General features: G+C 30.5%; 1 protein-coding gene across 2 annotated transcripts in view; it reads right to left on the bottom strand.

Annotated features, from left to right (window-relative positions):
- LOC136989670 (heparan sulfate glucosamine 3-O-sulfotransferase 5-like) overlaps positions 1 to 10653 on the bottom strand; it is a 28997-nt gene extending 18344 nt beyond the window's left edge. The window contains exon 1 of one of the 2 annotated variants that reach the window (XM_067287893.1): positions 10526 to 10653. Coding sequence is in view for 1 of the 2 variants with exons in the window: in XM_067287891.1 (XP_067143992.1) it covers positions 4475 to 4479 (5 nt within the window). In the remaining variant the exon portion in view is untranslated. Of the gene's footprint in view, positions 1 to 4474; positions 4634 to 10525 lie in introns of those variants that run through there. The other variant, XM_067287891.1, reaches the window with a different exon arrangement.
- Positions 10654 to 12180: the final 1527 nt, after the last annotated feature.

Below are 12180 nucleotides of genomic sequence, written 5' to 3' on the forward strand. Positions count from 1 at the left end.
ATCTAAAAATCTAATTCAAACGTATGGCATGTTTTCCGAAAGGGACATCCTTCCTAAATTTCTTCTATAACAGGCTAAAATTCGATATAACACGGGTCATATCTTTGACAATCTATTTGTTCACCTCTCGTAAACTCATTTATCAATAGATCCGGTGTTAACAATTACTCTAAATGGTTCCTTTAATAGTTCCGTGATTAATATCGAGTTTTAAAAAAAAGGCGCTAAACATTCATTAAGGAGATCAAAACGCTTTCGACTCCCCCACCACCACCAAGAGCCAAGAAATCACGCAAAAATCTTGTTATCAATCACCTTAGTCGGGGGCAATTAGAGCGTAATATTCCTGTCGAGTCCAACAACAAGTTACGCACTCGCCTACCTTGTTACGCGTCAAGAATCGAGTTACTAATCATTCTCGTTACGTATTCGAACGATGATACGCGACGCCCTCCATACAAAATACATAATTATAGTTGTCGCGTGTCGTCATAGATAATATCGACGGCTATGACGTCACACGTGTGGTGCCGTGTTGAAATTATATAAAAAGTCGATTTTTGCCTAGAGAATTAATAATTCAACGTTTTTGCATCATATATAAAGTACATAGCGAAAGAAAATCGAGTTTGCTCTTTTCTACTTCTATTCGCTTGTCTTTGGTTATTAAGAATCTTTCCTCGAATTTTCGAAGTGTTTGCCAATACAATTTTTGAAATATAGAGATTTACGATTGATGCGAAATGTATACTAAATCATCTTTTACAATGTAAATTATTCAAAAATAAATATCTGAAATATTCAAAAAGTTCGAAAATTTCAATTAGAACATACCCAATATATATAAAAGAATATAAAAAATTAAGATAAATGTAATGTTTTTCTATATAAATTATAATATTTCTTGTTCTAGAAGGTGTTAATTTTCTAGAACGTTTTCCTCGTTCCACAATATATATACTGTATTTTTTTTTTTTTTTTTATTCCCGAAAACGTCACTGATGAAGAAGTGTTACGTGTTAAATACGTAATAAATCTCGTGTCTTTGGGTTTTTCGTACGTTTACATCTGTGTTTTTGAGTTATTTAATGTTTGTGTGTCTATGTTTATATGAAGTTCCTACTATATAATTTATTTATATATATCTATTTGTGTGTTTTGCTGGTTTTGTATACAAAAGCGCGCGTTACTATGCATGTACGAGTAACAATGTAATAACGTAACGTAACTAAACAGTAAAAAAATATATATATATTACTGTTTTGAAGGTTATATTTTCGTTATTTTTCACGCGATGATATCCATTCTTCCACCGGATGTTACGTGTATCGAAAATGAGAAAAAAGCTTCAAAAAATACGCTCCCTGGGAAGGAACCAAAGCCGAAAACGGAAGCTATTACAATTTAAAAGTTAAAGAAATTCGATATCGCATCCCCTACGCGTTACGGGATGCGGAGCGACGCGAAACATCTAGGAAAATAAGTAACACTACACAAGTATTTTAAAAATATACTTTCTCCCCCCCCACAAAATATATATATATATATATATATATCAAATTATAAAAATCCGAGGAAATATTTTATATTTTATCTGGTGAATATATTTAATAAAAGAAAAATAATAAACAACAACAGATATACAAGAAGTTGTCGCCAGAATTTTGTAAAATTACTAAATTCTAATGTGATAAATGTACAAGAAGATGTTTATATTTGTAAATTGCATAAACAAAAGGAGAACACGGGAGAGAGAAAGTGAAATCATTTGCAACGTGCGTGGCTTTAGTGGGACAGAAAAATCTCAACCCGAACACTCACTCCAACACAACAAATGACATTTCTACGCCTCTATTCCACAATATACATGTACGCTGCATGTCAGACTTAACTTCTTATATTATTAATGAAATGTGGAAAAACAGCACCGTCGACAATAAAAATCCTTTGAGTTTCCACCATCTTTTTCCACTTTCCCTTATGATATACCTTTCGTATAACAGAATAAAATTTTTGTTATTAACCTTGGCCGGGAGCCAGATGAAGCACTTATTTTATATATATATATATATATATCAACGAGAAATACTTCAAATTTTGTAACTTTTTAAGGAAAAAAAAATGTAATTTATGGAGGCATTTTTTTATTATTATTTATTTCTAAATTTAATATACATTTGATTCTAATAAATTAACATATCTGATTCTGTATATAAGTTATTTCAATTGGGCAATTTAAACGAAAGGGGGAGGAGGAATAATGAAAAAAACTTAACGTATTTTCGCAAAATTTAATCATTTTTTACATCCAGATATTTTAATTTAACCAAAAATTTACTTATTTTTAAATTTAATTAACTAGCTGCCACATAACGTAACTAAAAGCACGTAAACCTCGAAGTTACATTTGACAAAAACTAAAAGAAAAATTAATTTTTAAATTATTTTCTTTATTAAAATCGACAAAAATAGAATTTTATTTATTATAAAAACTCTTAAATTTAATTCTTTTCTTTTCTTTTAACTAAAATAATAATAATAATAATATAAAAAAGAACATTCCCTTCCTGTTGTAGATACGCTTTCTACATAAATTATACAGTGTTACGACGACACGTAAATGGGTTATATCAAAGTATAAAGTAGTTTAAAGCGTAATTAAGATTATGTAAAGCGTACGATACTTAAATTATTCATAAGTTTAAACACACAACCTTTTATTTTTAACGGTAAATGTGTATAGACTTATCTTACTATAAACCGCTCGGGGGTGAGAATTAGTGAAGTGTTAAGCGGGAGGACATATTATTGCAATGGATAAAATATCTGCGATAATAAAAATATCTGCACAAAAAGAGAGAGAGAGAGAGAGAGGAGCGAGAGGGGGATAGAAGAGCACCGAAAAGATAAAATAGAAACCTTAGTAACTTTCTACGAAATTCTCCAAAATCCGTAGATAGATGCATATATGGGCATCACTCTCCAACCGTTACCAAAATTAAAGTTCTTTCTAGCACTCTTTCTCTCGGGTCAAATCGTAAATCAAAGTGAATGGTACACGGGACGGGATATCCCAATCTATACTGTACTGTATAGTGGCCCAATCGAACTGTATAAGAGATGGAACGGAACCGTTACAGAAATCTGATCCGTCGATTCGACTTGTTCGATTTTAAGAACGGAGATTCCGAGAGAAAATTATCCTTTATATGTGTCTTAAAAATCATTTCTAACAAAGAAAAAACAGAAAAGAATATATATAGAGGAGGGTAGTTAAAAAGCGCGTGATCATCGAAAACCGTAGTGTCAAATTTCAACATAGAAAACCAGTGAAATCCGTTGTATTAACTAGTAAAAAAAATAATTAACGATTCGAGAAATAAATTAAATTTATATACGTGTATTATACGAGCAGAAAACGTTAAAGTCAAGAAGAGAATTATAAATTATATACAGTACGATACAAAAAAGTTAAATGACATAAATTACGAACACACACACAGCAAAAAAATAATTGATTTAGAAAAAGTTAGGCTGTGTCAATTGACATACATTACGTTTTAAAAAACGTGAAAACATTAAAAGAATCAATTGGCACAAATTGCAGAAAAATAAAACAAAAAATAAAAAAAGAGAGAGACATTAAACAGGTCAATCAACAAATTACAAATAAACATAGAAACGTTAAATTGTTCGATAGAAATGCATTAGAAAAAACGTTAAACAGCATTTAAAATATTGAAAAAAAAAAGACACCGATTATAAATTGATTGCGGAAATAAATAAAGAACGTTTAACTTGTTTCCAACAAGATAATCTCTATCGAACTTACAACTGTGATTAAAATAAATGGAAAGACAACCGGGGAGGAAGAGGAGAAAAAAACAATATATATATATATATATATAATTAAATATTCGGGTATTAGATCAAGAATGATAATTTTAAATTAAGTAAATTCGATTGCAGAAAGGAATAATTTAAAAAAAATAAAAGTAATCGCGAAGTTAACATCAAAAAATATCAATCTCTAGAGAGATAAAACTATGGTAACGTTTCCGTTAAATATCTTCGTCGCTAAGGATGTATTTATGTTTTCCATTAAAACAGTTACAGACAAAATGAAAAAAAAAGGTGGGGGCACACACACACACACACAAGGCTCAAGGTTATCGAGAAAAAGCCCGGTCTCGTCATTAAATAAGAAAGGAGGTCAAACGGGGAACAGATGCAAATCTCAGAGCTTTACTCTGCCAAAAACCTGTAGGGGGACATAAAAGGATAGTAAAAAAAACACCAGACTCGCTCCGTTTAGTCTATTAGTTAAATTAACAAGGTTAATCAAACGGCACACCGACGTCATTAAGAAAACTTTAACCGGGTTGCTGACACTTTATAATTAATTAACTAATTACATTTTAAGAAGGTAAGAAGGAAAAACTAAGTAGGAAAGAAGAGCGAAAGTGTGGCTTACCGCATCCATGCACGACTAGAATCAGTAGCGCAGAGATTATAGGAGGCATTCTGTACCGGAGATTAGCTACAATGACCACGCAACATCTCTCTCCACGGCTATGAAATAAACACAGATACGTAACACGAGGCACTACCGCGTCAATCTCTTTATAACGACGTATTCTATTGGTCGATATTGTTAAACTCCTCCCGTAAGCGAGTCCATTTAGCTATAGGGGATGGTGGGTGTATAGATTCGGTGTTGTGTTTACTGTGTTTGCGGTCGGGATGAAACTTTACAGAAGTTTTGAAAAGATGAGACGTATGCGACACTTCCGTTTTTCGTTTCCTTCTTTCCTAAGGCGTTTAACTGTTGCGTATCGAAACTTAAAGTTTTGTTTCTAGAAACGCCATTTTTTCCCCTCTATTATAAACGGTTAAAGTACTGTTTAAGTGTTATTTTACAACATAAAAATATCACCTGTGCTTCTGGTGTATCATTATTGTTTACATTACATAAATTTACGAACTAGCGTGTGAAGTATTGTTTATATTGTATTTTTTTAACGTACGGATGTTGTTTTTATTGTGTAAGGTGTTCTATTATTCATTGCAACTTGTCAATTATTAATTAAATTTTTATTTTATAACCTAATTTTTATCGTTTACAGTATATTATTGTGTAGTGTGTTTTTTTCAGTGTTGTTTCTGTGTACGATTTAGTGTTGTTATTTACAGCTTGTGTTGTATGTATTGTCATTTGTAGTATATCTTTTTATAGTGTTTAACGTAGTGTTTATAGTGTATTATTCGTAGTTTTGTCCTTTTTTTTAGTATTACTTTTAGTGTAATTTCTTTGTTACGTTTTATTTTAGTCGAAAGCAGGCGTTACGAAGCTGGGAACTGTACATTACGTCATCCTCCCTTTACAAAAGAAATCAGAGCCAAGGGAAAGGACCCCATTTTCGGGCGTTGCTTAACCGTATTCATAAAAGTTATCGCTATTGCGATACTTTAATTGAGCCAAGCGCTTTAAATCGAATCATTTGAGTAATAATTGAGTAAATATTTAAAAAAAATCACCACGATAAATTTAAAAAAGAAGGAAAAAACAACTGTATAATTTCGAATAATAAAGTAATAAATTTAATATCATTTAACGCTTTCGTGTGGAATAATATATGAAAATTTAATGTAGAAAAATGTTTTTAAAAATCAGTTTTTTTTTTTTTTTTTTTTAAGGCAAAATCAGCATTTTTCGATTCTCGAATGGCAACTTTTGCCATCCATCAAGAGTAGACATCAGTAGACATATAGTCATAAGAGAAATCGTTCGTCATTTTATGATATAACCCATACGAAGGCGTAAAAAAGAAAAAAAGAAATAAAAAATCTTTTTTTTTTCCTCCCTTGCAATTTCAGGCAATCGTTTCTCTATTTAAAGTTTAAAAAATTGTTTAGATATTGCATTTTTTATGAATTAAATCTAATATATCTTTTTTCCTTCCATAAGTTTAATAAGGTCTAAATCGAATTCTGCACCCTTGCATGTTACTTAGTAACATGCAAGGAAGAATAATCCGATTTACATCACAGGAATTTCGGGAATTTTTGTTCAATTTGTGATTTTATATTGTGTTTTTGGGGAAAAGAAGGTATTTTTTTTTTCTTTTACGAATTTCGTTTGTTTGTTATCTAACATGAACTCTCTTAACTATCGACGTAAATTCATGCAACTAGGACCTTTCAGAAGTCGAAAGTGACTTGGTTTTTATCTTTATAAGGCCTTCGGTAATCAAAAATTGCATTGTACAATTTCAGATAATAAAAGAAAAGTTAGGAAAAATAAAGATATTTTTCTTCACACAGGAGAAATGAAACTGAATGAATTATTCGTAACAGATGTTTTGAAGGGTCTCTCGAACAAGGATGACGTTAACGTGTGAGCATTCTCGATCGCGGCGGGGGCCTCACCTACTTTCAGGCCTCACTTCACTTCTCGTTACTAATATTTTTGTATCTATACCTAAATTGATCCAGGAGTCTCAAAAAAAACTCTTCTCGAAGAAGAGTCCTTACCAGAAGAAGCATTTGGCTGTAAGGCCTTGGCTAGCAGGCCCTACTATGTCCTTGTAAATAAAACTCACTCGATCTTATAATTAATATAATACTCTTGTTACCAATCATTGTTTTCTTCCTTACTTGTTATTTAGTAAGAAGCGACGAAGAAAAGACTATACAAAAGCAAACTGACGGGAAATTAAATTAAGTGTATTTAAGTTTAAACACGATGAATAATTCATAAGTTTATGTACATAGAAAGTTTAAATTTTTAACATAATTACTAGATGCCATAAATAATTTATGTAATACACGAAACAAGCCTACACCCAAAAATACTTTCGATCCTCCGATACTGTAATTTATGTCTTTACAATGCTAACGAACTATAGACTAAATTATACATATTAAACACTTAATCCGGACACGCACTGCCGGCGACCATAGGTTTATACTACATTTATTATTATGCCGATACGATATACATCACGCTCTTTATAAATAAACAATAAGATAAAAATACTCCAGTTACTTATGGCCTCCGCATAAATTAATGTAGATTAAAGAGAGGAAAAGCAGCTGAAATGATATTCTATCTTACGTTTTCGACTTAATAGAAAAAAAAAAGGAATGGAAGAAGAATAAAAAATAAAAAAAATAGAGTAAATGAAAGAACTGTTTACGAGCGTGAGAAGAATCGCGTAACATGATAACAGGTTGAGTCTTTGATAATCTGTAAAGCTCGACCGCTTACTCCAATTTCTATGAATTGCTGATCTGCTGAAGATTGAATTGCAAAATTAACTAATTTGATTATTAAAAATGGCATTTTTTCGTTTATTATTCAGAAAAAAAAAAATCAGGAAAAAATTAATAATAACGAGCATTATCTATTGTGACATTCTTTAGTAGTGTCTTGCCCCTGTACGTCATACTTTTCCTGTTGGCAATACGATCGTGCCGGTCATCTATCTAACTCCTTTCAGGGAAAAAACTTTTGAATTAAAACCACACAACATTCGGTGCATACTGGAGGTTTGTGTATAGTTAATCTAGACCTTCTACCTCTACACTTTCCATATTGGGCCTCGAATTTTACCTATCTAACTTATTCCTCGAGATTAAGGAAGGACAGACGGACAGACAAACAGAAAGACGAAGACAGTAGGAATTTATTGGTCTACAATTTTTTATTTTTTGTTTTCAAATTGTAGCCCTTGCTTCTCTTTACGAATCTTATCAATTTTTCATGATCATGGTGATTTTCTAGGAATAAAATTTCTACTTCCGAACGTTTCTATTGATAAATCTGTTGCTAAGTTTTATTTATTGAGTTAAAATAGTAATCCTCTTAAGTGCTTTCGATTCATAATCGCGGTGACATTCTATGAATAAAACTAGGAAAATGAACGAGTAAAGAATTGGGTCGAGTATCTGTAATTAGTTATAATTTAAAATTCTTTACGTTTTCTAATAAGAAATTTATAGATTGAATGCTCTAATTTTGCTTTAATATGTTACTATTAATGCTTATATGCTGTATATGTATATTGTTTCTCGTATACTTAATCAGTTGATAGTTGTATAAATTCGTTTGTTTCGTCCTTTTAAAGTGTAAGTATTGTATTATTTATAAGTCAATATTTAAATAAGCTCATTTGGAATTCGCAATTTTACATTTCCGATATTTATGACCGTAATTTTAACAGAGAATTATTAATTTTTCTGCATTAAATATTTCGATTCGAATGTCCTGCGCTTGATGTATTATGTGAATGTAAAATAGTATTTTATATTAAAAAAAATATATAATATATTCATATTTTATACTAATTTATCGATTATTCTACATCGATATCTTCCTCCGATATATCGATACGCGTGTTCGATTAGTTTATACTAATTGAGGAGGCCTTTCGGATGCCGACAGAGGCCCTAGCCACTTATTAACTTTATCAGGCACCCACCGATTTTTTTCTTAACTCGTATACAAGAAGGCCTTTTTAAGTGTGAGGACTAACGACTTGGTTGGTCTTCCTGTCAGAAGGCCTTTTAATCGATACCTCAATTAATTGAATTGATGAATTTAGCTTAACGATCTAACGATGTAATTAATTGACAAGCTACATTTAGATATTTTGCTTATTCTAGAAATAACTTAGATAATTGTTAAAGTGCTGAACATTGGGATTACAGAAGAAATGAAAACGTTTTCTATGTTCGTCTCTCTGTTCTACACTGTTGGAATCTATAGACAAGGGAAAGGCTGGAGATTTTTCCCTGAGTTCAGAGAACGGGATCCGTATTGTTTCCAACACCTGTAATTTAATATTATTTTTACTAAAAGGAAGCAAAATCTTAAAGACGTTTTCATTAATTAATAAAGAAACATTCTACGTATTTCATTTGTTTAAAAAATTAACAGAAGGGGCCCTCTAATGGGGAGGAGGGACCCGTCTACCCCCAGTCCCATACAACCCTGTCTGTAGACCCTAATCTTTTCTATTATTCCTTATTGCAATTCTAATTTAATAAAAGAACGAAGATTATTATTAATTAGATTCTAATCTAACAATAAATTACTTTACTATAAAATTTATAGTAAAGTAATATAGGCCCTACATAGTGATGGACTAAGAAAGCAAATTTTTGTTTAATTTGGGTTCATTTTCATTAAAAAAAAAACACTGTTTTAATAAATTTATAACAATGTTTTTATGAAAAAAGAAAACAATATTGTAAAATTGATATACATGTTTTTTTTTTATCCAGTAAAAAAAATCGATGTTTTTTATTTGAAGCGAAACACTAAATGTGAAGTATTGTTTCATATAAAATGTTTACTAGCAGTGAGTCATTTGTGATGTAAAAAATGTTATTATATGTAGCCAAAATATTATAGTAAATTATTATGTCGTGTATGCCTAACTCATTTTTACAGTTTATATACTGTAATTTTATATATTACATAGAAATATTTTATTTTTTTATGACATAAAGTATTGTATGAAGTTTCGTATCTATTGTTGTGCTATAACACTATAACCTTTATTTGTAGTAAATTGTTTATAATATATTCGAATTTTAAAAGCGTTATATATATTTCAAAGCATGTGTTTGAAACATACTGCATATGACATATTATTATATACCTCTAATGTTAGACTTATTGTATTATGTACAGTACAGTACAACGAATGTAATATGAGAAGGTTATTATGTGTAATTTATAATATTAGAAGCCTTATATGTGCAGATTATAATGCTACGGTAGAACCTGTTCAAAACGGAAACCTGCCTAAACGGAAAAATATTCGGTACCGTGTGATTCCGGCTTACGCAGGTTTTACCTATATATTGTGATTTTAAAATACAATATGTGTATAATCTCTAATATAAAATAATACATTATATTACGCATAATTGTATGAATATAATACGTAGAATAATACAGTAAAACCTGTGTAAAACGAAATCGCACATTACTGAATTTTTTCCGTTTTATCCAGGTTCCGCCTTAGACAGGTTTTACTGTAAAATGGTAAATATTAGTTGTGTCTTGTATTGGATACACCATTAATAATTAAACATGTAAAATGTCGCGTTTTAAATGCCATTATTTATAGTTGTGTGGTAATGTTTGAATTGTCTCATTGTTCTTCCAAGTGTATTGTAAACAGTACACTGTAACGCGCTTACTTTACACTATGTTTTGTTATTAATTACAGTTTGTAGTGTGTTTTAAATAGGTTTATCACTATTTATAACACATCATTTGTTAATAAGTCTTCTTATAACTAACTTTTACCGTGTTTTTCTATATAACGTATCGTAAATAATCGATTTAAATACATTATCTAAGAAGTATAAAAATTATATTTTGACATTCACGTATTCATTACTCTTCTATTATCTCTACTAATATCATTATCCAAATTGTTATATCATGAAAATGAATATCAACTTGTTTACAAGTGAGGTACAATAGTTCATTGAAAAAAATACTCACTTCACACCTCCAGAAGATGGAACGGATATTAAAAATATTAAGAAATACGTTAAAGGTGTCAAACAGTTGGATAGTCACACCTGAAATTGCATTTTCCTTTACTTTCACTTCCCGGATGTGTGAGCCAGTTGTTAAATTCGCTTCCTGTGAGAATTCAGAATAATAAGTATTGTCAGATTCATCTGGCGCTTAAAAATAGCATTTATTCATCATTTTTCTTTAAAACAAAAAGAAAAAAATAAAATTAATAAATCGTTTATGAGAGAACGTTCTTTAGTTATTAAGAAATAAATACTAAAGTCTAATGTTGTTTAATAATATTTAAATGAATGGAATTGTCGTTGTTTTTCGGAATTACTCAGAATTAATTTGATTGTTTGAAAGAGTCATTACGTGTAGAAAAATCGTAAAAATTCTAAATTTAGACCACTTTCGAAACCAATCGACTGGGTTGCTTTTAAAAATTTTATTACTTTACCTTTAAAACCAGATAACTGAACACATATCCTAATGAATTATAAATGAAGTTCATATTCTATGCACTTTTTCGATCATGTGGCTTCCTTTTCGTTTTTTTCCAATTTCGTACTTCTATATAATCTATCAACTGATTTGTTTCCCTATTTTATTTAGAGAATCTTCTAATAAATGGAAGTGAAAATCCGTTGGGATAAAAGACGAGACCCCGAGTTATCTACAATAAAATAATATTGAAAATATCTCGCTATAAAATGAAAAAAATAAATAAACCATTAATCTAAACACCCTTCTAACAAAAACATAGTCTAACTTCATACACAGATACAGAAACAGTCGACATTCTTAAGGCCACGTATATAAGAAAGAAAAAGAGGGGAAAAAATCTCTATAAACTTATAACTTTGTCAGCTTGTTAAAGTGAGAAACGATACTTAAAGTCACCTGTCTCGAAACTGAGCATCAGATGAAGTGTATGACCGAAAAAAGTTTAAGAAAGTCTTAACTTTTATCAGGGATGCACGTCAAAGATCCGCTTTATCTGCCAACATCCAATCGAACTGCTCCAAGCTTAATCCTCATCTTTTCCTTCCAGAAAACGAAGGGGGCAGATAAGAGAAGGGAAATGTTTGGATTTGTTTTTTGACACCCTGGATATAGATATTACCATTCTGTTCAACTATTTTATAGCTGTTACTTATCAAAATCTAGTTATTTATTTTTTTCTTTACTTCTCCTCTTCCTACTCCCGATTCGCTAACAGTGTCGACCATAATCAGTTTATCTCTTATAATGGCATTCCTCCGCTTATTTAATAAAGTTAAGAAAACTTCAAAAAGCTGTGTATTTAAAATTAAAGAAAATTAAATTTTATAACCGAATCGTATTTATCATTTTTCCAAAAGTTAATAAGTAGTTTAATCTCTATTGTTTAACGAAAAACCCAAATTTTTCTATTAAAAATAATAATAATAGCTTGCTTAGGAAGGACAGATTAGGAAATAGATAGGATTAGAGACAAATCTATTAGAGAGACTTTAAGCGTCAAGTGATTTCCGGTTGTCGAATGGTAGATCAGAAAGACAAGCCATACATCATAGATGGCGGTACAACACACGGCGCCCTCTCGCGGGAATCCAAAGAACTATCAAAGGATACCGAAATGATTTTAGTTTCAT

The sequence above is a fragment of the Centruroides vittatus genome, unplaced genomic scaffold (assembly GCF_030686945.1).
Source record: "Centruroides vittatus isolate TY-2023 unplaced genomic scaffold, ASM3068694v2 scaffold_752, whole genome shotgun sequence".
Classification (NCBI taxonomy): Eukaryota; Metazoa; Arthropoda; class Arachnida; order Scorpiones; family Buthidae; genus Centruroides; species Centruroides vittatus.